Source organism: Rhipicephalus microplus, chromosome 10 (genome assembly GCF_043290135.1).
Source record: "Rhipicephalus microplus isolate Deutch F79 chromosome 10, USDA_Rmic, whole genome shotgun sequence".
NCBI classification, from domain to species: Eukaryota; Metazoa; Arthropoda; class Arachnida; order Ixodida; family Ixodidae; genus Rhipicephalus; species Rhipicephalus microplus.
Window position 1 is genome coordinate 35,309,740 of NC_134709.1, and position 23,338 is coordinate 35,333,077.

The 23,338-nt window shown below is 45.6% G+C and overlaps 2 protein-coding genes across 6 annotated transcripts; one reads left to right on the forward strand and one right to left on the reverse strand.

Annotated features, from left to right (window-relative positions):
• Positions 1-430: 430 nt before the first annotated feature.
• On the reverse strand, positions 431-14,894 carry LOC119181252 (uncharacterized). 3 transcript variants are annotated; one of them, XM_075875447.1, is made up of 5 exons: positions 14,195-14,894; positions 8,819-8,936; positions 8,359-8,453; positions 8,134-8,254; positions 431-4,177 (listed from the first exon to the last, which is right to left on the reverse strand). In XM_075875447.1, the coding sequence occupies exons 1-4, from the start codon at positions 14,462-14,464 to the stop codon at positions 8,186-8,188; spliced, it is 552 nt and encodes a 183-aa protein (XP_075731562.1). In that variant the 5' UTR covers positions 14,465-14,894; the 3' UTR covers positions 431-4,177; positions 8,134-8,185. The 3 variants fall into 3 exon arrangements, with proteins under 3 accessions (XP_075731562.1, XP_037288349.2, XP_075731561.1); XM_037432452.2 differs by lacking the exon at positions 8,134-8,254; XM_075875446.1 differs by lacking the exons at positions 8,134-8,254; positions 8,359-8,453.
• A 141-nt stretch (positions 14,895-15,035) lies between these two features.
• Positions 15,036-23,208, forward strand: Vps26 (vacuolar protein sorting 26). Of its 3 annotated transcripts, none has more exons than XM_037432451.2 (7): positions 15,036-15,274; positions 16,754-16,973; positions 18,499-18,655; positions 19,585-19,749; positions 21,269-21,444; positions 22,056-22,198; positions 22,553-23,208. In XM_037432451.2, exons 1-7 carry the CDS (start codon positions 15,272-15,274, stop codon positions 22,652-22,654), a joined length of 966 nt encoding a protein of 321 aa, XP_037288348.1. In that variant the 5' UTR covers positions 15,036-15,271; the 3' UTR covers positions 22,655-23,208. The 3 variants fall into 3 exon arrangements, with proteins under 3 accessions (XP_037288348.1, XP_037288346.1, XP_037288347.1); XM_037432449.1 differs by lacking the exon at positions 15,036-15,274 and adding an exon at positions 15,924-16,052; XM_037432450.2 differs by lacking the exon at positions 15,036-15,274 and adding an exon at positions 16,142-16,299.
• The last annotated feature ends 130 nt before the right edge of the window (positions 23,209-23,338 follow it).

Below are 23,338 nucleotides of genomic sequence, written 5' to 3' on the forward strand. Positions count from 1 at the left end.
CCAAGCGCAAAAACTGATATTCGAGGTGCAAACCTGTAAGTAACTGTACTCGCACACAAAATGCATGCTGTATACATTCACGGGCTTTGGTTATTTACTTGCCAAATTAACCCTCTTAGCCACTCACGAAAGCTTTTTGGGGCACTAAGTTGAGTGGGAGGCTTACCTTGCCTATACTATTCCACGGTGGGGTTTCGTTGCTGTGATGTTGGGCTGTTAACTTTTGTGTTTTGCACCTTTAGCAAGTGAACGAACAGTGTTACGATATAGAAGCATACAAATGAAAATGATTAAGTCAGTACATACAGTGTTCCATAGCCTTGTTAATACACATCAAAATATACGAAAACAAGAAAACATTGATGTAGTTGAGGGTTTGCCCATAGGACCAGAGCCAGCCAAAATCTCCGAGAGATATCGAGAAGAGGAGTGGGGCTGATGATAAGAACATTTATTTACATTATTTACAGGTTCTAAGGTAGCGTTTTACATGATTGATGGCAGCATCATGAAAGCTCTCGGCGAAAGTCTCTGGAAGCTTGTCTGGGGCGTCTTGACGCTCCTGTATTATGCCCTGGTCTTCCAAGGATTCTCTGCAGGGAAAACAACTGAGGCCAGGACAGTCCAATGAAATTATCACCTTCACCTCTGCCCCCAAAAGAGGAAGGTGAAACACTCCCGACCCAGAAAGAGGGAAGAGGCACGTCCAGTTTGTCTTGTGGCAAGGGAGAAAGCACTAACCAATGCGCATGGCACAGCACAGAGCAAGAACGTCGGGTCCTACGTACAGGTCAACTTGTGCATTTAGGTGCAGCGTTGACTTATCGTTGCGATCAGGAGCGCGTGCCAGGCAGGCCACAGCTTGTGGAAAATCGTCGCCATGAAGGCACCACAAATTACGTGGGAAACGTCCCCGTAGACTGATCTCACACGCTTGGCTCATTCATTGTCTGGACAGCTTGACGAACAAAGCAAGCAGCCTCGACGACCACCAGCTCTTCCCAATTCATCAGTCAGTCAGGCGTGCTCAAAGGGTTTTATGGGTGGTGACGATGGCCCTGGAGTGGTCGAAGAAAGACTTTTGTGTTGTCGCCACTCTTGGCTCACGTGTCCAAGCAAGGCCAAGCCAGGGAGGCTGATCATGACAACATCGACTTAGTAGCCCAAGATGCGCATATGTTTTAAGTAAAATAGCCTTAGCATCGAGGCACACAGTAAAATCAATCAGCTATTTCTTTATATTTTCCTTTAAACTCTAGAAATTCAAGGGAACACGATAATACCGAGGCCGTTCACAACGTTGCAACAAAGCAGCAACATTTGCTGTTTGAAACAGGACCAAAACTAAGGTCATCTAAACAGAGCTTCCGGCCGCCACTCCTCAGTGGCGCCACGGTATGCGGACGTTTGAGTTTGCTAAGGTACGAGTCAAATACACCGGGAAAAGGGGACAAAATCCCAAGAGCTGGTGGGAAGAGGATTAAGAGGGTCACAGTAAGGTGTCACGAAGCCTCCAGGGAACAGTCATGCTAAACAGAGGGGCGAACCAGAACATGATGTCACAAGAAAATGTGAACTATTTAAGCTGCAGAAGGGAAGCTTCCTATCTTATCAACAAAAAGATTAGAAGAAAAAGGATAGACAGGCAGCAGCAAAGCTCTGGAACCATCTCAGTTCTCTGAGTAATAAGACAAGCATAGAACAGAGGTTTATAACTACAGTTCAAGGGGTTAGGCTAGAAGGGGACGAGGCAATGAAATATATAAGAACAATGATGGACAGAAATATCTAACAACCAAGGAAGCGCTGCATGTAATATATCGGACAAAGATAGAACAATTAGCACAGCGGCTTCACTGGGATGAATAGGAAAGGGCAGAGAAGAGGGTTCCTACTACAAATCAACAGGCCCTGGCGGCATCCCAATAATGCAAACAGAAAAATTAGGTCAAAATTCTAAGCAAACAATAAGAGCGGCAGCAAGCAAAAAACAATGATTATTGGTGAAGCCTCTGATGGGTGGAAAATAAGCAGGGTGAGCATAATCTATACAGGAAAGGGAGACAGAGCTGATACAATTAACTACCGTCCTATAACAGTGACATCTGTAGTGGTTTAAAGGCTGTTGATGCAGATAGTAAAGGAAAGACTACAGGCATGGGTGGAAAATGAGGGGGTGATCAGGCAACTACAAAATAGGTTCTGTAAACAAAGGAGGCAGGAGGATAATCTGTTTTTATTGACGCAATGCATTGGAATAGTGGAAAAAGAACACAGGCCCTTGTGTCTGGCATTAGGGGGCTTATGATAGTGATTCAAGAGGACTTGTGAGGCGTTCTAGAGACACTTACATGTGGAAGATGAGTAATTAATTTTTGGGGGGCATCTATAAAAGTAGCACGGTAGTTGTAAAATGGGAGGAACAGTACCCGAGCCAATAGAAGTACGAGGGCTTCACCTCTGTTTTCTACAAGGATTAGAAGCCAAATTAGAGGGGAGTGGCCTATGCTTCAAGTTCTCTTTTGCCAAGCAAAAAAAAAAAAAAAATCACGCTGAGCAGTCATTACGAGCATTAATGTGTGCAGATAATATAGTATTAATGGCTGAAAATGATGAAGACCTGCAGGGATTGAGACACCTGTGGTAACGAGGGACATAGGTTAAATTTGAAGTTCAGCAGAGAAAAATCAGCAATCATATAAGAAAGGCAGTGAGTATAAAATACAGGAGGTCCCACAGGAGATAGTGGATAAATACAAATATCTTGGCGTATAGATAAGCAATGGTGCTGACTACGTGAGGAAGCATGAAAATTTTGTCACAACTACAGGTAACAGGAATGCAGCTGTAATTAAAAATAGGGCACTGTGGAACAACAATAAGTATGAAGTCGTGAGATGGACTTAGAAAGGAGTCATGGTTCCTGGTCCGACATTTGGCAATGTAATCAGTAATCACGTACATGAGATCAGAGGTGTGGTATCAGGCATTTAATTTCCTAAATTGAATATACTAATCTCGGAGTCATGGACTTCCAATCAGTTTCGGTTTCACGTGACGTGTCGCACAGCGCTGCACAATGGAAATTTACTGTAATCACTGTTATGCGTTCTCTCTGAATAAAGAGCAGTGCCTTCCCCATATATTTTCCTAAATATACACTAGAGGGAACTTTGGCGCTAGTGTCTATGGGAGCTGCAACGCATGGCGCTTCAGCAAGCATGGAAGTACACGGATTTGCCTAGCCTTCGTACATTACGTTTCTTTTGGCTTTGCGTGGCTTCAAGCTGCTTGTCATGAAACAACAATCGGCAAATGTTCAGCAGTTGTGCTTCACCACTTTAATCTTTTAGACTTACCATTTCAAATTGGCTTGCGAAGTTCAAAAGGGTTCATTCTTCCCTTCAAAAAAAAAACACACACCAAAACACAGCAATAAACAAAGCCACAAGTGTAATTCGCTGTCCGCAAGTACAAAGACTAGACAAATCTATGTACTTGAATTAAGGAGAAGCTGAATATTCTTGCGGTCGTCGAAAGAAACCCAAAGAGAAAGCGAATTGACATAGTGAACAAACTTAAATACCGTGAATGTCGAAGCGAAAAGAGATTGAGACGAATGCCTTGGTATTCGGCGGCGCAACAAAGCAAACCCGTGGAGCCTGCCATGGGGAGCTGGAAGCAAGCACAGGCCTCCTGAGTTAACGTAATGGCAGTGCGCAGCTGTTTCAGGAAGTGCGGTTTAAGGCGGCAGTTTGCATGAGAGGACACAGAGCGCAGCTAAGACGACTCTGTAGCGTGCGCGTCTGACATCAACGACGACATCGATGAGGAGTACCTCACCAATGTCGCTTCATTTTTCACTGGATTTGGATTGTACGTTTTCCTAGATCGTACATATATTTTCCGCGTTTTTTCGAAAACGTATCAACAAGGTTCTACTGTATTTTCGCCCCTTCACTGAAAGGCACCGATGATGGCAGCTGCGTTCTGCTAACACTTCTTTCCTACTTGTCCTGGAGCCCACTGCATAGTTTGGTGGCATTTGAAGAAATGGATCTTTTAGACTGGTCAGACCGCCGGAGCACGACTATATAGCACTTCTTGTCATAGGCAGCACTGCAGAATAGGCCGAGATGTGAGGCATCATGGAGGCACATCTTGGCACCAAGGTATCCTGCATGTCAGAAAAGGTACTTTAGGTGAGTGCACTGAAAACGCAACTCACATGAATGGCAGCGAATTTTCCTAAAGGGGAATGCCCTGTATATGAAGTGTTAGTAGCACAGGCAACAGTAGCCAACATTAAACAGTGCCAAGGTGGTTTCCTGCAAGTGTCCGGTAAATAGAGTGTCCATTTCAGTGCCCAGTGATTCATCGGAGTTGGAAGCCAGGGTTCACTATTTATGCCTGTCCACTCGGTCCCAAGATTTAGCCATTCTAACCAAGCATGCTGAAATGGGCACTCAATTTAAGAAACTTGACAGAAGAGGCCCTTTGGTATGCACCCAGGGGCCTCTCTATCAATCATGATCATCAGTCTGAGTATGCCCACTGCAGGCCAAATTCCACAGCCACATTGCTGCAATTAACTCGATTCTGTGCCAGCTGCAGCCACATTATCCTAACAATCTTCTTAATAACTGCAGAGAGATTGATGTCTGGACCACTTGGTACATAATGCTGAAAGAATTAACCAGCCGAATTTGCTCAATTATGCGTAATTTAAGCTCTGTAACCTCCATTCCCACTTATATAGTGAGCTGTATAGGTTCCTTAGTGGTCGATAAATAATGATGAAAAGAACAAAGAACATAAGAGAGGTGGCACACACGATGACTTGATTGTTAATTTTGTTTTCCCGCTTAACTGCTGCACCCAGCAGCCACGTTTGTGTTCTCTTGAAATTCAGACTCATACTATGGTCCTATCTTTACCCTTAAAAGAACCATTAACTGCCGAGAAAGTATGATCAGATCTTCGTGAAAATGAAAAAAATTGAGAAACTCAAAGTGAAATTCGTCTCTTTTTTACTATCTGAGTAAGAATGATACCTTTAAATCAAGTTTACAAGTGAAAAAAAAAAGATAAGTATTTCACACAACCCAGGAAAAAAGAATTGAAGTTGGATTATGGAGTCATTCCCTTTGACGTAAGAAGTATGATGCTTCTATGCGCACAAGAATGAGGGCTCAGTACTAGAGCATGAATATTACTATTTGATGCCTTGATCCTGTTCTACTTAAGAGACAAAAGGAGTTGCACGCTGGGAAGCAGCACGCTTTGATGGCAACTAGTGAAACATGTTGAGCCAGGGTGCATACATGCAAACTGTATGCATGTATAGCAAACCATGGCACACAAACAAGAATCGCTTCCACGCACATCTCCCACTATTTGCAGCCTGTGTAGGGTGTGTAAGTCCAGATAATTGCGGCAGATCAAATAACTTTTCTAATAAATACTTCACATTAATTTTAACGTTACCATTTTGCAATTAGATATGGACCAGTAAGCTTTTCATTGCGCTAAAGAACACGGGTACTATAAAAATTAATTGCTTGTCACTTAAACTGGTGGTGATCTTAATCTTCTATGCATGTTACAAACGGTCAAGTTTGCCGCCTGTTGCCATTACGGCAAATGTTCCAGCTAAACGCGGGAGCGTTTAACACTTCGGTGTTTACATTCACATATATAGCCCTTAAAGTGAACGAAGAGATGGCCGCCAGAGTAGCTCAGTGGTAGATAATTGGACGCGTCATCCGAAGGTCGCAGCTTCAGATCCTGCCGCCGGCAAGTTATTTTTTCGTTCACTTTTCACATTTCTATTACAATTACTTCTGACGTCTCCTATACGTCTTGTAGCATCAACGTACGTTAGTTCTCATTATTGCTGTGTCCAAAAAAAGAAAAGTAGCTGTTGTACTTAAACATTTTTCCTTCAACGGTGTAGTTCGAAAATTTGTCTGTCGTAATCATAGGGTAGGGTTTTGGGACATTGTGGGTGTACGCATCCCAAAGCAGTACGGCCACTAGTGTCGGTTCGGTCTTAGCGAACAACAGGGCCGCATTTACCGACGTCTCGCGTGACTAACGCCGCTGCACACACGTGGTCGGACAACCAAGGCAATGAGCGCAGCACGGCAAGTACAGAGTACTGCTCTCAAACAAGTCAAGACACTTTATTGCCTACGGCAATGCCAAGGACGCAGTACAGCACCCGTTGCAAAAGGTGGCTGGAAAGCAAAAGAGGCTTACCCAGGCCACGAGCAAAAGTACAACACAAAGGATTCCGCGAGCACGTCTCCGTGGGCGAAAGGGTTCACGATCACACACCGCTGAGGAAATTGGGCCCTCCTGACCTATGCTGCGTGCTCTCACGATCAGTAACAACAGGGCTCGATCGCTCGAGCGAGGGCAAACTCCGCTCACGCTGGTTTCGAGAGGTACGGTTGGAGTAGTACGACCTCGCGCGAACACACCGGGTCGCCCTTCGTCCTAGAGTTCGGAAAGGGTAACGAAAGATAAGCGTTCACTGTGGGCGCAAGGCACTGTTGGCGAGTCCAAGCAAGCTCCAAGAGCAAAGGGAGCCGACGGACGAAAAGAAAACGTGCTCACCGTTCGGTGTCTCGAGTAGTTCACTACCACCGGATGCGCACGTGAAACGTCTTGCGAGACTCCCAGCGCAGCGCTACCATCGAATACAGTACGAACCGGTGTCAGATGAGAGAGGTAAACGTGACTCTGACTCTCCCAGTTCCGACAGATTGGGGAGGAGGAGAGAGTCATGTCAGGACATGAGGACGGCAGAAATAGGTGAAAAAGCCAGCGCAATGGGGGCAGGCTAGCCTCAATTCTCACAATGTTAAACACCAATAATTATTAATTAAGTTGGCAACATTTTGGGTACTCTTAGGTGCTGTGCAAGAAGGACTTATATATGTAAATGAACAGCAAAATATTTATTTTTCTGCTTTGTTATAGTCCTTCAGTAATACTGTACGGTAATATCCCCATGTTGGAGCCCGGTATTTTTGGGGAATTTATATGCGCATACTGAAAGCTGCCACTTATCGTCTTGGGTTCCCAAATTATGTCAGAAGTCATTTTATGAGCTGTCTTTCTCCATGAATAAAGAGGGACATAACCTTCCTCTTCACCATTTCCTAAAGAGCCAGGGGAATCAGCCCTGGCTCGTGCGATGACAGCACCGATTGACTGACAATATTGTCGCAAGAGGAACCAGGCACTCGAGGCAAACGACTGTTCACTCGAACACAGCAGCCACTCCACTTCTACGCTCTCTTCTTCCGCCACCAACACAGCGTGGCATTACCCCCTTTCTCCAAAGAAAAAAGAAGCATCATATGAATGCCGCGGTTCCGAAATACAGTTGAAGGTAGCCAAAAATGCTTGTGTCCGTTTAGGAGCACAAGAGCGAGAGAAAAAAAAAAAACGAGAAAAATGTACAATAGACCTGAAGGCAAGTTTCCATATCACAAAGTTCGTGACTTGCACTCAACGCGAATGGTACGGCTTCATCCTGTAGACATGAACCACATCCGGGGAGCGTGGTCTACGAGAACGGTGCGATGTGTCTGCTGGGACAACTTCATAGTTCACTTCACCGAGGCGACAAACAACTCGGTGGAGTACAAAGTACCAACATAAAAATTTCTATGAGCACCCACATTGACATATGAGAGTCCAAACCAAGACTCGGTCACCCGGTTCGTACGTTACAGCTCTGTGATGGGTGTTGTATCGGCGAGCGATATCTTGCCCAGTTTCTTTTTCTAAAGACAATAGCCTTTCTCAGGATACTTGAATGCACAAACTTCGATCTGTCTGTCACACCATCCAGCCACCTGGCCAAAGTTTAAGCCCTTGCTGAATGCCCAGCCATCTTGAATAGGTGGCTGCATTCATACTTGTGAACATTGTCGATCAAAAAGCAAATATTACGCACATGTGAGGCACAACGCCAATACACAGCCTAACGTATGTCTGTAGTATCCCGTAATATAAGTGGAAAGCTCCAAGCTCCTTAGAACAACAGGCCAGTGTCAATTAGCATGCAGTTAACAGCGTTGCAAGTGCCAAAATGACCCCTATATCAGCATCACTTACAGCATATAGTCACGTTATCCATATATCCTGGTAATGAGTCTGTGTGAATATACTATTCGCAGCCCTTTGTCAGTGAGCTGCAGTGGCATGGTTCAAGGGCGCCACAGCCACACATTGGATCCTGCGAAGGCAGTGCACATGTGGCATGAAGGTGTGGTCTCGGCCTTTTCACTTTGGCTGGCATACATGTTTGAGGATGAGTTGGCTGGAGATATGAACACGTACCGAAGAAGAAGCAGCATTCTGCACAGTGCACATAGCTGCGGGCTGGACCTCGGTCTGTGTTCCCACCGTGTGGTTAAAGCTGCATACCTGCACACCTGCCGCATCGCCATGCAATTAGTCCTTGAGAGGACATGGTCTCAACGACAATAACGTCACTTTTGTGACGCAATCACAAAATCAGTACGCTAGTTTTGTGGCAAACATAAAGATGAGTTAACAGTGATAGTAACCTTTTGTAGAAGAAAAGGTCGTGAGAAAAGCATTTTCTCAGGACAGGCACCTATGCTATGACCCCGGTCATGCAGTTTCTCCAATTTTGTGGAATAGGCCTAATAGTTGCACCGTTTTTAAAAATTCCTTATTGAAAGAAAGTTAGAAGGCAAGGAGAAAAGGAGTTCAAACCATTCCTACAAGTTTTAACAAGCAAGCAATCCAACTGCTGAAGAAAAACTGCACGTACCAACATTTCTTCCCACGACCAATGTGAAGGCCTGCACACCAACTGTACATTGATAGAAGGCTGTTTGTGTAGTAACTGTGCCCCTTGGACGACGTTGACCATACTGCCGCAATGGAGCCTGCATAGCCATACGCAGGTCAAAGTGTCAGCTATACATTGTGACACTGCTGCCTACAGTGTGTGGAGTCACAGTAAAAGGCCGGCCACTGAAAAGGTCGTGCTTGTTTGTTGGACACATTTGACATGCAACTACACTGAGAGACGGAGAGCTTGTTTGCAACCTGATTTAATATTCAGTGGCTTGAATAGCAGCATCGATTTTTTTCTCCAGTCTTCCATGCTTCTTGTGTTTAGCTTATAGTAACAAAAGGTGTAATTTTTACCCCCTTGTCCTTTACCAATTGCATGATGCAAAGTCATAAAGGGAACCCAAATTTAATCATGCACTAGAGCCAGCAAAGTCAGCAGGCAACAGAATGCAAGGATTTGCAAGATTGCACTTGCATCTGCGGTGTGATGCTCGTTATTATCCAATTCATGAAGTTAATGTTTTAGGAGGCAATTTAGATTGAACAAGTATAATGTTCTATTAACCTCTCACTTTACCCTCTACCCGCTAACATCCCTTCCATCATGTAACTCTGGGTCATACGCAACTTCAATTCCAACAAGTGACTTCCGGGAGAGCACTTCTGGTTCACAGTTCATTTTTAGCCTTTCAAGTTTATTTTCACTTCCCACTTCTGGTTTGAAGCAGCTGTGGTTTAAGCGCACGAAGAAATACCCAAAGGAACACAGGACAAGTGCTGTTCCCCTTTGTCTTCGTGTGCCTAAATCGAAGCTATACCATGCATCTCAGCCAACTAGCCCAAGTGTCGATTCTGAAGCAGCTCTTGCCGATGCAGTAGTTAGGCACCACTCAATAAGGGTGGCTTAATAGGCTAGTTACTATGGCACCTTCTGGTATTGTACTGTGTTGTAGCATGACAAAGACGAGGACATGCATAAAAGAGAATATATGACAACACAGAGCACATGTGTGCTGTCACATATTCCTTTTTCAATGTGTTCTTGTCTCTGTCACACTCCAGTGAAGAAGAATGTACTTGTTACAGCTCCCTCATCTTCCTCCTTTTGTACTTGGCCGAGCTCCAGTAAATACACAGAAAGGACTGTTAGATAGCCTCTCACTCGGGCAGGGATTGACTGAAATCAACTCATGATAGACTATATCTTGGCCTTTAGAATCGGCTTACCAAAGCCGAAGACAGCCTTTGTAACACCGGATGGACTATATGAATTCACCGTTATGCCCTTTGGCCTCTGCAATGCGCCTGCCACTTTCGAAAGGATGATGGATACCATCTTGTGAGGTCTGAAATGAAAAACGTGCCTTTGTTATTTGGACGACATTGTGGTATTTTCAAGCGACTTTGCGACCCATCTCCGCCGCCTCGAGCAAGTTCTTACATGCCTTTCCACGGCGGGACTTCAACTTAACTTGAAGAAATGCCACTTCGGCGCTCGCAAGCTTGTAATTCTCAGCCATGTAGTTTCTAAGGACGGCATTCTCCCAGACCCTACGAAAGTTGATGCAGTTGTGGTGTTCCCAAAGCCAACCACCATCAAAGAGCTTCGAAGCTTCATCGGCCTATGTTCTTACTTCCGGCGCTATGTCCGCAATTTCGCCTCCATTATCGCCCCCTTGACCAATCTTCTTGCCGGAAGTTCTGATTTGTCAGCGTGGTCGCAGGCGTGTGATGATGCATTTCAGGAACTCCGACGGCTCCTCACCACGCCTCCCATACTCCAACATTTCGATCCGTCTGCTCCAACGGAGCTTCATACAGACGCTAGTGGCGTCGGGCTAGGGGCCATACTGGCCCAACGCAAGGATGGCTTTGACGAGTACGTCGTTGCCTATGCCAGCCGCACCCTCAGTAAAGCCGAGAAGAATTACAGTGTAACTGAAAAGGTGTGCCTCGCCATTATTTAGGCAATCGGAAAATTTCGGCCTCATTAATATGAACGTCCGTTTGATATTGTAACAGACCACCATGCGCTTTGCTTGCAGCCGTTGCCATGTCCAGTACGAGCTTCTGATCGTGTCGGAATCGACCTTTACGGTCCGCTTCCCTATACTTCGAGTAGCAACCGCTGGGTCATTGTCGCTATCGACCACCTAACGCGGTACGCTGAAACAGCTGCGTTACCTTCTGCTACCACAAAAGGCGTCGCATGTTTTATACTGCAAAACCTGGTTTTAAGGCATGGAGCACCTCGGAAGTTACTAAGCGACCGCGGCCGCGTTTTTTTCTCCGATGCCATCAAAGCGTTGTTGAGCGAGTGTCGCATCATACACCGCACTACCACAGCCTATCACCCGCAAACTAATGGGATGACAGAGCGTTTTAATCGTACACTTGGGAATATGTTGGCCAAGTACGCTTCATCCGACCAGTCAAATTGGGATAGCATACTGCCTTTTGTGACATATGCTTACAACACTGCAACGCAAAGCACCACTGGATTTTCGCCTTTCTTTCTTCTTTATGGACGCGAGCCATCATCAACAATGGATACTATTCTTCCTTATCGACCAGACCCTTGAGAGATGACTACCGTTTCTCGAGCAGCAGCACACGCTGAAGAATGTCGGAAGCTTGCTCGTGCGTTCACGTCACATGACCAGGCGCGCCAAAATCATTGCGACGACGCGTCAACCACGCCTATGAGCTTTGCTCCGAACTCACTGGTGTGGTTATGGATTCCTTCTACTCCTCCAGGACTCTCCCACAAGCTTTCGTCCAGGTACCATGGCCCTTATCGAGTTGTACGCGAAACATCCCCTGTCAACTACCTGGTCGAGCGGCTGGATGCATCTCCGGACAAGCGCCGTCGGGGACAAGAAATCGTACACATTTCTCGGCTCAAGCCATACCATGACCCTTCTGTGTACACCTGTCCTTAGGTCGCCAGGATGGCTCTCTCATCCCCCGGGGGTGATTGTAACGAGGGTAGTAGCCATGGAGCTCGAGTATAGAAAAGGAAGAAGACTTGCTGTGATAGCAGGCTTGCGTTCACTTAGCCCTTGCGCTAAATAAAGCTTTCGTTCGCCGAGTCAACTCTAGCTTGTTCAACAACCCGTTTCAATATATATATATATATATATATAACTGTTTTAACAATGTTGCAGACTTTTTTACGAGGGCGTTGGCGTTGTCAAACACCACAAGCGATGACAGACGCTTTGAAGGCTCAAAGTTCCAGCTTTAAAGGGCCAGTAAACAACTTCAAGGTCAAAAAATTGTTGTAAAGAGAAATATGCGCACATTTACATCGTGAACATGCTGCCGCAAGAATTTTGCGATTACATGCTATAATAAGGAAGTTACAGGGGGCTAGAACATCGTGTTCAGCTGGTTTCAAATTTTCGTGCGGTCTCGCCACCGTTCTCCTTCAGCGGAAGGAGAAGGCGTGGCCTGTTGTCGTGATGACTCCACCCACTTCGACAATGTGACAAAACGTCAGTGATAGACGTCATCGGCGAACTCGATCAGTCGCAACGCACTTCTGCTTGCTGCGATGCCTGGTTGTTTTCCGTTTACCCGGTGCCGATGCTTCTCTGCGAACCAGTCGCTCGATTTGCAGCCGACAACGATTTGCAGCAAAACTGTGTTGCAAAACCCGGACATGAAGTTGGCCCGATTTTTCTTGAGTTCAATTTTTCTGGAGCAGTCTGCCACCCTATCTGGGAGCAGCAACACCAAACAGAAATAATACACTTAATAGTGGGTGTGCCTATCAAAAGGTGGCACGAAAATCTGCTCACTCCCAAAGACTGGGTCAGTCAAGTGTCCCAATTTCGATGCATGGAGTCTATGGGGAGTTTCGCAACATGTATGATTGAATAGCTCTGTCGTAGCTGTGTGTGGGAACAGGAACTGTCGTTGACATCCCTACTGTTTGTTGAGACCTCGTTTAGCCCAATCAACGAGCTGCGTGCGGCATCACGTCACCGATCGCCGAGTTGTTGTCACTGCACGTGCAAGGAGATTGGTCAGGCATAGGAAAGGAGCACGAGTTTTTCGAAGTAAAGGCTGTGCGCGGCTCAGCTCTGTAATAATCAGAAAACGTGATCACTGGGGTCTACTCTACGAATTACCGAGCTTGTTTGGGGGCTGTAAAATAAAAGTAAGAACCTGTTGACTGGCCCTTTATCTAGCAAATGCTAACACATGCATTATACAAGTCAATCGCAAAATGTTGGTCGGGACGACTATCGCATTTTTCTTGTCTGCGGCCCAAGATTTCTGGAGCTATCTCGGAGGTCTCAGTTTTGCTTTTATTTGTTCACCGAGAAAGTGGACATGCCCGTATCCCCATTTGCAATATATAACAGTTCAACGCACAAGAAGTGAGAGATGGATGGAGAATGCAACTGCTACGGTGGAAATGGCTGGGTCCATTTGTGCCTGGTAAATCGAGCTTTGCGCTACTGATCATAAGCCACATCGGTCGTGTATGTACTTCATTGCTTTGACATTATGTGTATGCCCATATTTAACACATTTAGGCGTCACAGAACATACGTCAGATTGCTTGTCTCGAACTCGAGGCTATGTGATGCTTACTTGCACTTGCAAGTTGCAGCATGCCGAATAGTGAAAAAACTTTTGCATTGTACCCGCAGTTCGCTTTGGTAAGCTTCTCACTTTCCGAAGCAAGGAAGGATTGATGGAAGAAGCTTTCCAGGTCCTTAATTTGCAGAAAACCGCGCCTCAACACCAACGATAGAGAGGAGGGGGGGGGGGGGTCTATGCACATTTGCCTGTGGACGACTCTCTTTGCACTACCCAGTTATGGCCAATGTGGCGATGAGAGCGCTGGTGGTGGCTTTCTTGGCAGCGCCACCTGGGCAGAGTCTGACGTTTACGTCTCTGGCAACATCTTTTTTTTCTTTGTTTTTGTCGGCGCTTGTGCTCCGATCGCGCGTTCGTTTACGCTCTCTCCTGTGATCAGACTACACTCGCTTTTTTTTTTTTATTTCGCCGCCTGCGTTCTCGATTAAGTGGTTGTGTGCATTTTTTTTTTCTGCTTCTCCGTACAGTGTGCCTTGTGTTTGTTCTCTAATTCTGCCATCGCATTTCTTCGTCAGTGACAGGTTATCTCTAGGGCTGTGGCATTGCTACCTTTAATTTGTAGTATTAGTGTCAAGCTCGCATTTCGTTTACGCCGCACTCATACAAACCGCGACCTCCTCTGGCCTACACATCTGCTGTTTCTGCAAGAATCGGCATGCACGTAACAAAACGAAAGCAGAAGCTGTTGCGAGCGCTTCGTTGCTACTCATTGAAAGTGAAGAATAACTACTACCGCATCTCCATTGGTGGGCAGGTCAACCGAAGGTACGGCCGTCCATCTGAGTCTATTCACAAGCCTACGGTTTCCGTACTTCGGTAAGTAGTCCGAGCCGAGAAAGTGCGCCGAACACACGCGAGCAGAATGCGGCAGGCTGCTGCAACCGATGGCTTTCTCCCATACACGCTTCCGTGCTGCGCTCGCTGGCAGGGTGTGGAAGAAAACGCCCTCACTGGTCTCGCGTCGACTTTGGCATCCTTTCACGGCACAACGCACACTTGACATTGCAAAATCACAGGGCACCAACACAACACAAAAATATTGTTTACAAGCACACTTTACGGCAATGCCACGGAACACGACCTATGCCACTGACAGCACTACAGCACTTGTATTCATACCTCGTACTCTATGCTACAGCACCACGAAATTACAGACGGCGCTGCTAGCAGCAGTGACTGTTCTCGTCCTCCGTTATAATCCCAAGCAAAACAGCCCATGGGTAGCAACAACCAAGAGAGATTAGCTAATTGATAACAGAAAGGCTTGAGTGAACCTCAAATCTGGACGCGTGACGTACCTTGAAATTATTTATGAAGCTTGCAATCTGGTCCTAACACAAAAATCAAAATTACCGCCTTTATCAGTTGAGCTTATCGCCGCTTCTATAGCATTGGTTGCGCACAGCGAATAAAAATTAAAGTGATTGCGGAAGATTATAAAGTCAATACGGAAAATAAAATGCTCGTCAAAGCTTACAAAATCATGGTTATTTTTGTCATAAACGTGCGGTTTTGTACGCGCATCTACCCCCGTATATGCGCTGTAGTAAGCGCCACAAGAGTAGCACTAGCGGGACAGCTGATTTATCAATCGGAACAAACTGTGCACATTTACTGAGCTGAAATATCCTATCGATAACACCGATACTATCCACCACGATCTTTCAGCCAACGTTGCTTTCAGCTTCAGCTTGCTGCATATCATCTACAATCGGCCATCTTGGGAAAGGGCGAAAGTGTGCATGACTTGAGGGGTGCGTGCAGTCAGCAGCGGTGTGAAGTGTGTTGGGTGACCACAAAAGCCGTGCAAATGGTTTGTATATACCTGTTCGTAACCTTCGGTTCTCGATCGTGCTGTCTCCGTTGCCGACGAAACGCTGGCAGTGCGGTGCACACGTTGCGATGGCTTTCCGAAAAAACCGTCCCGTCCCCCCCGTGTTGCTCGCTGTCGGCGCGGGTCTTGTCGAAAGTACCGTTGCTTCTCCAGCGACGCCCACTAAGCTGTGCTAATCCGTGCGTAATCTCGATCACTGCCGCTTACGGACTCGCTGCTATGCGGCTCTCTTGTGTACAGCGTGGCGTCTTTGGTGACTCCCCACTTCTTCTTTGCATTTTGCGCGAAGCGCAGAGACTCGACCGTGCGATCGGCGCCTGGCGAACCGGAGACCCCTGTCGCGTCGACGGCTTGCCGTGGCGCCGCTGGTCGCACATCGTACGTAGAGACTCAGCCCAACCACCCGTTTGCTTGAAGAACCCTGGTCCGTTGTCCTACGATGCGTCTTAGCCGCGAGTGCAGATGTTCAAGTTCGGCACATGGAAATGTACTTGTGACGCACGGAACGTCTCTTGTTTCACCCGGCGATTAAGCTTTTGTCCCGTCTGTCGTCTACGAATAACGTTACGAGAGCTTCTACGCTGTCAAGTAGCGGGAGGCGGGACCCCCCCCCCCCCCCCCACAGTGTGTTCCGCGACAGGATATGACAACAGAAGAAGAAGAGTCTGCGAGTGGTGACGTTCGCCAGGCGCACCTGCGTCGTTCCGAGGCCGTACAGAAGGCGTGGCGGAAGGCGAGGATGACATTGCGAGCAATGGTCGGTACCCTTCCGAGGCGCATTACGGGCGATCGTTGCGACCTTCGCGATCTCGGTCGATTCGGACACGCAAGCACAGAGCAACGTCGCATCCGGGTTGCGTTAAACCATTTTTCATCATTACCGCCCCAGATCTTCTCCGACCTCTGTCAGTTGTAGCAGCCACAACGGTTGCAATATGTAGAGGTTTCAGCCCGCAATGATTTGTGTCGTCTTTCCTTCCGAATGGCGCACACCCGTTGCAAAGGTCAGTGTAAGGCTGTGGCGGTATAAAAAGTAAGCTAATTTACCGTTGATGTCAGTAGAAAATCTCGGGAAGAAATGAATGAAGGAGGGGTGGGGGGGAATCGCGAAATGTTTTCCCTAAACAGAAATTGCCCAATTTGTCGAAATCGCGTTAATAATAGTGCTTTTACTGCAAGATGGTGCATGCAAAAAATGATGAAGTAGTAGGCTGTTTTGTCTACTACACACCTTGGGCACTATGGGAAGGGCACCCGACTAGCCCAACCACGATAAAAAACTTTTGGGTACCTGACATCGTAATTTGGTAGAAATTAGCAGTTTTTTCGTTTCTCCCGTTCGGGTGAAGGTGCCGGGATATCAAGGTGTCTGTCTGCTTCAAAATGAGCTACTACGGAGTTTAAAAATTATCAAACCATTGTTCTCTTAATGTCGCACTGCATGTTGTTTCGTTGCAGGCGTTCTTCGGGCTCGGGCAGAGCGCGGACATTGACATAATTCTCAATGGCACGGAAAACCGCAAGATGGCCGAGATCAAAACGGAAGACGGCAAGAAAGAGAAACACCTCCTATACTATGACGGTGAATCGGTGTCCGGAAAAGTGAACATAACCCTCAAGAAGCCAGGTTCTAAGCTGGAGCACCAGGGCATCAAGATCGAGTTCATCGGACAGATAGGCAAGAGTGGTTTCATTTAAAAATGCTATTGGGCTGACCTGCTGGTCGTATGCAGAATTCTTCTCATTCTGATACACGTCATGGTTTATGCTGAGCGTCATGATTAACCATTTGTAAAGAGTGCTTACATATGTTGGAAAGCAAGCCTTTATACGTAATCAAACATTCCTTCTGCCACCAGAACATCCTTGATCGACCTCAAATGCATTTATGCTTTGAACATTACGAGACAGCCTTTCAATGTTCAGGGCATGTACGTCACAAGGCGGTCTTGTGACGTGCATACCTGGACAGTCACTAGAGGTTTGGTTTTTGAGGCATATTTTCTGTAAGCCAACTGCATTCTCTAAACAAAGAATGGGTGATTTCATTATGGTGGTTTTATTGTTACATACAAGCAAATAAATCAAGCAGATTGAGGCTATGGAAAGCAGCAGGTAAATTAATTGTTGCATTTAACTGTGGTATAACCAGAGTAGACTAAAAAAATCTTTTAAATGCAATTGCTGAAGAGACATTGAAGAGGATAACAATCTCTCTTAATAGTAAATTACAATTTCACACTATTGAAAACCCCTTTCTACTGCAGGACAACACTTGATAAGTCAGAAAACACACAGAGAAATGTGGGTGGCTACACCATTTTAATGTTACTGCACCAAATGCCGTGATTATATGAATTTCGACAAGGTCACATGTCTACAAGGTCGCGTGACCTTGTAGACAGGTATCTACAAGGTCACGTGTACTTCCTAATTGGTAAAAATGATGTACATTGTACTCTGAAGGGACCATTGACTTCATATGCCAAGTTCCAGAAAATTTTGTTGAGCTAGTGTCTTCAAAATATCAAAAAGAAACTTTGAAATCAATGACTTCATGCACGTAGATTTCTGCGATAGATTTAAAAGTGAAAGTTTAATCTTGACTTTCCCTTCTAAAGTGATTTCCTGTTTTACTTTAGTGTCCTTCTAACCTCTATGACTGGTTTCATACCTGATCACTGCAACCCACTCAACTCTCGATAAACATAACTCTTGTTAAACAAAACACATTTTCTTGGTCTCTCCAGGTTCAACTTAATGAGTCTACTACATTATGTCTTAAATTGAAATGAATTGAAGTGGATAATAAAACACCCTTTGTGTCGATTAGATCAGAACCTACCAGACATGCCATGCTGCCTTAGCTACCATCACTCTGGGTAACACTCCCAGGTTTCACGTGTAGGTAAATTTCGAACAAAGTAGATAGGGAATTGCTTTCCATTATAGCTCGAATGGTTGACTAACGAACCTGTAAACTCGAAGGTTGTGGGTTTGGAGCCCACAGTTAAGAATATGACTATTAATGTTCCCTGTGCTTTCCTTGGCCTAATTAACTACATTACATGTTGAACAAGTGTGTTGAGCACGTGCGTTCCAACCTCAATCACATTGAAAACCTTCACTTTTAACTCCTGTGGCAGCAGTTTTATTCGACTGCATGCCTTGCGCCATGACCTTTTGTCGAATGTCTCTTCCAGAACTTTACTATGATCGCGGCAATCACCACGAGTTTGCATCCCTGGTCAAGGAGCTGGCACGACCCGGAGATCTGGCTCAGAATGCCAGTTACAGCTTTGAATTTGTCAACGTTGAGAAACCGTACGAGTCGTACACTGGCTCAAACGTCCGATTAAGGTGAGTTTCCCTAAACTTGCTCGTCAGAAAGCTTTTGTATGTTCCTCACATTCTTTTCTTCATTTGGTAAGTAATGATTAGGTTTTTGTAAAAAACACAACTGCACAACTGCAAAACACACAAGATACTACACGAAAAAGGAGAACTAGACAAGACGAGCGCTCACGACAAACTTAACTTGAAGTGAACGCTCTTCTCTTCTGGTTCTCTTTTCTTGTGCATCCTTTGTTTTGCACTTCCAAGTGCCATCATAGGTTTCTACAAACTCACCCAAGCATCTGTTCTTCTCAACACATAGTTACACTGCTGCGATTATATATCCGTCGATTTGTGATGCACAACTCCAACTATATAGTATGTGCAAACATTTTGTCATATTTAGTTGGTGCAGCTTTCAAGAGTCAAATTTTTTACAGGATCACTCTTGGGGCCACACTTGTTATCCAGGTGTAACAGGCGGTTGAATGGTAGACAGTTTGTTTTAGCAAGAGACTGTTTTGTATCAGTTCTGTAACTGTTTTGACAGAATTGTGAGTTTGTAAGATGGACACTCTTTCAACAGGCTACTGTTGAATTTCCCTCAGGTTTGCTGGTATCTGGTGCTGAATTTTGTCAATGCCCCAACAAATCTCTAGAAAAATTTATTGATCAATTTTGTGGGGGTCTTGTGCTACCAGGCACGACGACTGCCAGTGTGCAGTGATTCACTCTGAACAGAACTGCGGAGCAGCATTTGCAAGCATGGATGGTATGGCAGGTCTGCACAGAGTATGAAACTGGGCACCGTTATTGATGTTCTGCACATAGTAAACGATCGCCGATGTCTTTGTTCGGGTCACACATTTGAGACACCGTCCTCCGTTTGATGCATGAAGTTTCAGTGCTTGGTTGGTGTCAAGGTTTAACTTTGAGCCTCTCTTTATGTCTAGATATTTCCTGCGAGTCACGATCGTGCGCCGCCTCACTGACCTGGTCAAGGAGCTGGACATAGTGGTGCACACGCTTTCATCCTACCCCGAGATTAACTCCTCCATCAAAATGGAAGTGGGCATTGAGGATTGCCTGCACATTGAATTCGAGTACAACAAGTCCAAGTGAGTGCAACAGTGTCCGCCCACCGTACATGAGGACAGCTCTCATATGCAGGCCACCCACTGAAATTGTGTATGAAATAGCGAAAATAGTTAAATTATCAGTGAAATTATTTGATGGCTATTGGCTCCATTATGCCCATTGCTACAAGGAGCCACTTGCTGTCAAGAAATTCAGCCTCGATCACATTTTGTTGTATAATGTAAAGGTACTATATCAACTGGGCTCTAGGCTGGTACTGGACAGCATGACCGGGTTTATACCCCGCACCTCCACCCATAATGTTACGAGTAACTTCTTTAATAATCTATTTACAATGCACAGAACTCGACGAGCAAGATGGCGCCAGTCCAGCATCAATCAAAAACTCACTTCGTCCTCCTCTTTCATGCAGCCGCGTTTAGGGGCTGTTATGTGTGAATATTGTTGTACATGGTCCGGGCTCCTATACTGTGCGTTGCAAGGTGGCTGCCAGTGTACAATGAATTTAAAGCCAGAAAAGTTTTTGTGCACAATCAACAGGACAGAATCTGTCTTCTCTGGAAACTGTGTGGGCTTTCATAACATTGGTGCTGCACCAGTCAACAGCTTTTACCCTGGTAATGTCACGGCCACTCTTCTGCTGATGTCAAAAATTAAAAGCTTGGAGAAGAGCAGAAGATTGCGTTTCAAAGTCGTGGCTGCAGTGCGTCAAAAAGTGCTGCCTTGTTTACACAAGAGTCACAATAGTGATGTGCATCTTTATCTGTAATGTGTGCAATTGTTGGACGTTAAGGGGCCCCTATAATTATTACAGAGTTGGTGTGATGTGGCAGCACCAGAAGAAAATACCAACTGTGGGGTTTGTCTCGCAAGAGATCTGTCGCAGTTTCATTACATGGCACTGCACTGTAAGCAATCATCATAACCATGCATGAATGGATTTTAAAGGGGCCTTGCTACACCTTTTCAACATGGTCAGAAAACACTGTCGGTTGTAGAGGCTCTTGAGAACACGCGAGCCAAATATTGTAGCGCAGCAGGCACCCTGCAATTCACGATGAATTCTCGAAGTAAGCTAGAAATAGTTTGCACTTATCTTCTACAAGCGGTGCCATATGCACAAATGGCCGTGCCACGTACCAGAATCCATGGTTATTGGCTTATTTAAGCATCGCGAGCTGCACGGTTGCCGTGGCTACTGTGGGAGGCTGACACGTGTCCGCGCGTGATCAGACTGAAAATAAGTTACGCACAAAAAAAAAGTACTCAAGGTCATGGTGCATGTGACGCGAATTCCTTTCCCTTTGCCATTCCTACTTGCTTAGCTTCTAGCGTGCTCGTCAGGACGAGAAAAAAAAAATAAAGCAGTTATGGCGTGCGACAAATTTCTTTAATTTTGCTTGTACCTCACAAGTGAACGAAAATTTTTGCGGCGGTAAATTCGCCAGGTAATGAACTTCTTTAATAAAGTCATTCAGTGGTTACTCGGAAAAGTGTTGCAAGGTCCCTTTTAAGAGGTGAACTTTGCCTCTGCTGCAGGTACCACCTCAAGGATGTCATAGTGGGAAAAATATACTTCCTCTTGGTCCGCATCAAAATCAAGCACATGGAAATTGCCATCATCAAGCGCGAGACGACCGGTTCAGGACCAAACATCTTCAACGAGAACGAGACCATCGCCAAGTATGAAATTATGGATGGTGCACCTGTTAGAGGTGGGTTGTTTCTGGTTTTATCTTTAGTTTAAGATAGTGCCTAATTTTTTCTGAGCTGGAACAACAATACGATTGTAGTAAAACGCGAGGTATTCTGTTAACATTGATCACCATGCTCCTAAATATAAGAATGTAGTCATGTTTGAATTTGGCCCCATTGAAATTGGTCTTCTGTGTAACTTCCACATGCTTAGCAACATGGTGCCATCATTACTACAGCACCAGTTAGGACATGCATATATTACTAGCTTATTTGGATGGGTCGGGTTATCCATTTTTGCATATGCAACAGTACGATAGTGTTCAGTCGTCTTTCGTTGTAAATTGGCTTTCACGAAATGTGGCGCATTACAGTTTAGTTAGTGTGACAAGAAAGCATAGGCTGATCTTTTCACGCTCTGTGGGGCTGGAAGAAACCTTGATATTAAAGTACAGAATTGGGTCAGTCAGTACCAATGTTATTGATTACGCGTAAGGACATGGTGTTATTCAGATGTAATGGGGGTTTTTAGAAGTAACATTGTGAAGTTATTCTGTATTCATAGAAAGCTGTTGTAGTACTTACTTCACTATATATGAATTTATGCTTTTGTGTCCCAACTGTCATTCAGGGGAGTCCATACCAATCCGGTTATTCCTGGCTGGCTATGACCTGACCCCGACCATGAAGGACATTAACAAGAAGTTCTCAGTCCGTTACTATCTCAACCTGGTTCTGGTCGACGAGGAAGAGCGCCGCTACTTTAAACAACAGGTGAGGAGCGGTATTCTGGCTCTAGTTTCATAAAGTGAATGTGAAAGGCAAATAACGCACATACATATGCATCTGCCAACAGATGTTGTAGTGACCACATACACATACCTTCGAAGGCTTGCAGTTGCCCATCCAGGTTGAAGGTTAAAGTGTGGTGCTCCGAACCAACAGGGCAGATGTGTTCCAAGCGCTCCATTTTAACCATTTGAAAGTGTACTGTACCACCGGCCGAATGTAGTCTGTATGACATCCTATGGCCACGAATTTTTCGTCCTTGCCTAAATTTGACACAACTTCAGGTAGTTCTTCATTAGTGGCATCTGAAAGGGTTCATCTTTTGTTTCGTTACCCCAGGAAATTGTGCTGTGGAGGAAAGGCGAGAAGACGCGCAAGGTGATCCAGCAGCAGGTATCCAACGCGCAGCCGGACCAAGCCGCAGGCGACAGCACAAAGTAGCCCACCCCAGTCGTGGAGAGCGTGCCTCGTGTACAGTTCCAGTGGTGCCCCCCACCCCTTGCTGCTCACGTTTCTCGAAGGAAGCGGCAGCGAACAGACCGAAGAGCTTCAGGCGGCTTCCGGATTGCACACTACTGCATAGTCTCCTGTGCGGTCTGCTTCGCCAGACCGTTAACCACAAAAAAGACGTGTCCTCTTTCATATGGAGGACATTTGTAAATATGCGACATTCCAAGAATGTTTTGCCCCCCCTTCCCCTTCATGTGTGCATGTGATTGTGTTACTTCGCAGCGAAAAATGCAGGGTGGCTTTACGGCACTTGCGTTTGCAGTGGAAATTGACAGGCACACTGCTGTCAGCAATGCGAAAGAACCCCACCCCATAGTCCGTTTTCTTTACCTACCGTTATTTGCTTTGCCTTTTTTGGGCTCACTCTCGGCAGATTTTTGTTTGCTTGTTTGTTCTGTACAGACGTGTATATAAGTAGATGATGATGCAGCCTGGGGAAGATGTGGTTTGTGTATTACGAATAAAAAAAAATGTCTAGTGGTTTACATGTGTCACTGATGATGACATTAGCTCAGTCTCTTCCTACAGCAACGCTTCTGGGTTCTTTTAGTTTGTCAGCAAGTCTGCATTAATCAGATGTGAAAATTGGGGCTTTGGGTGAGAGCCAATTTTCCT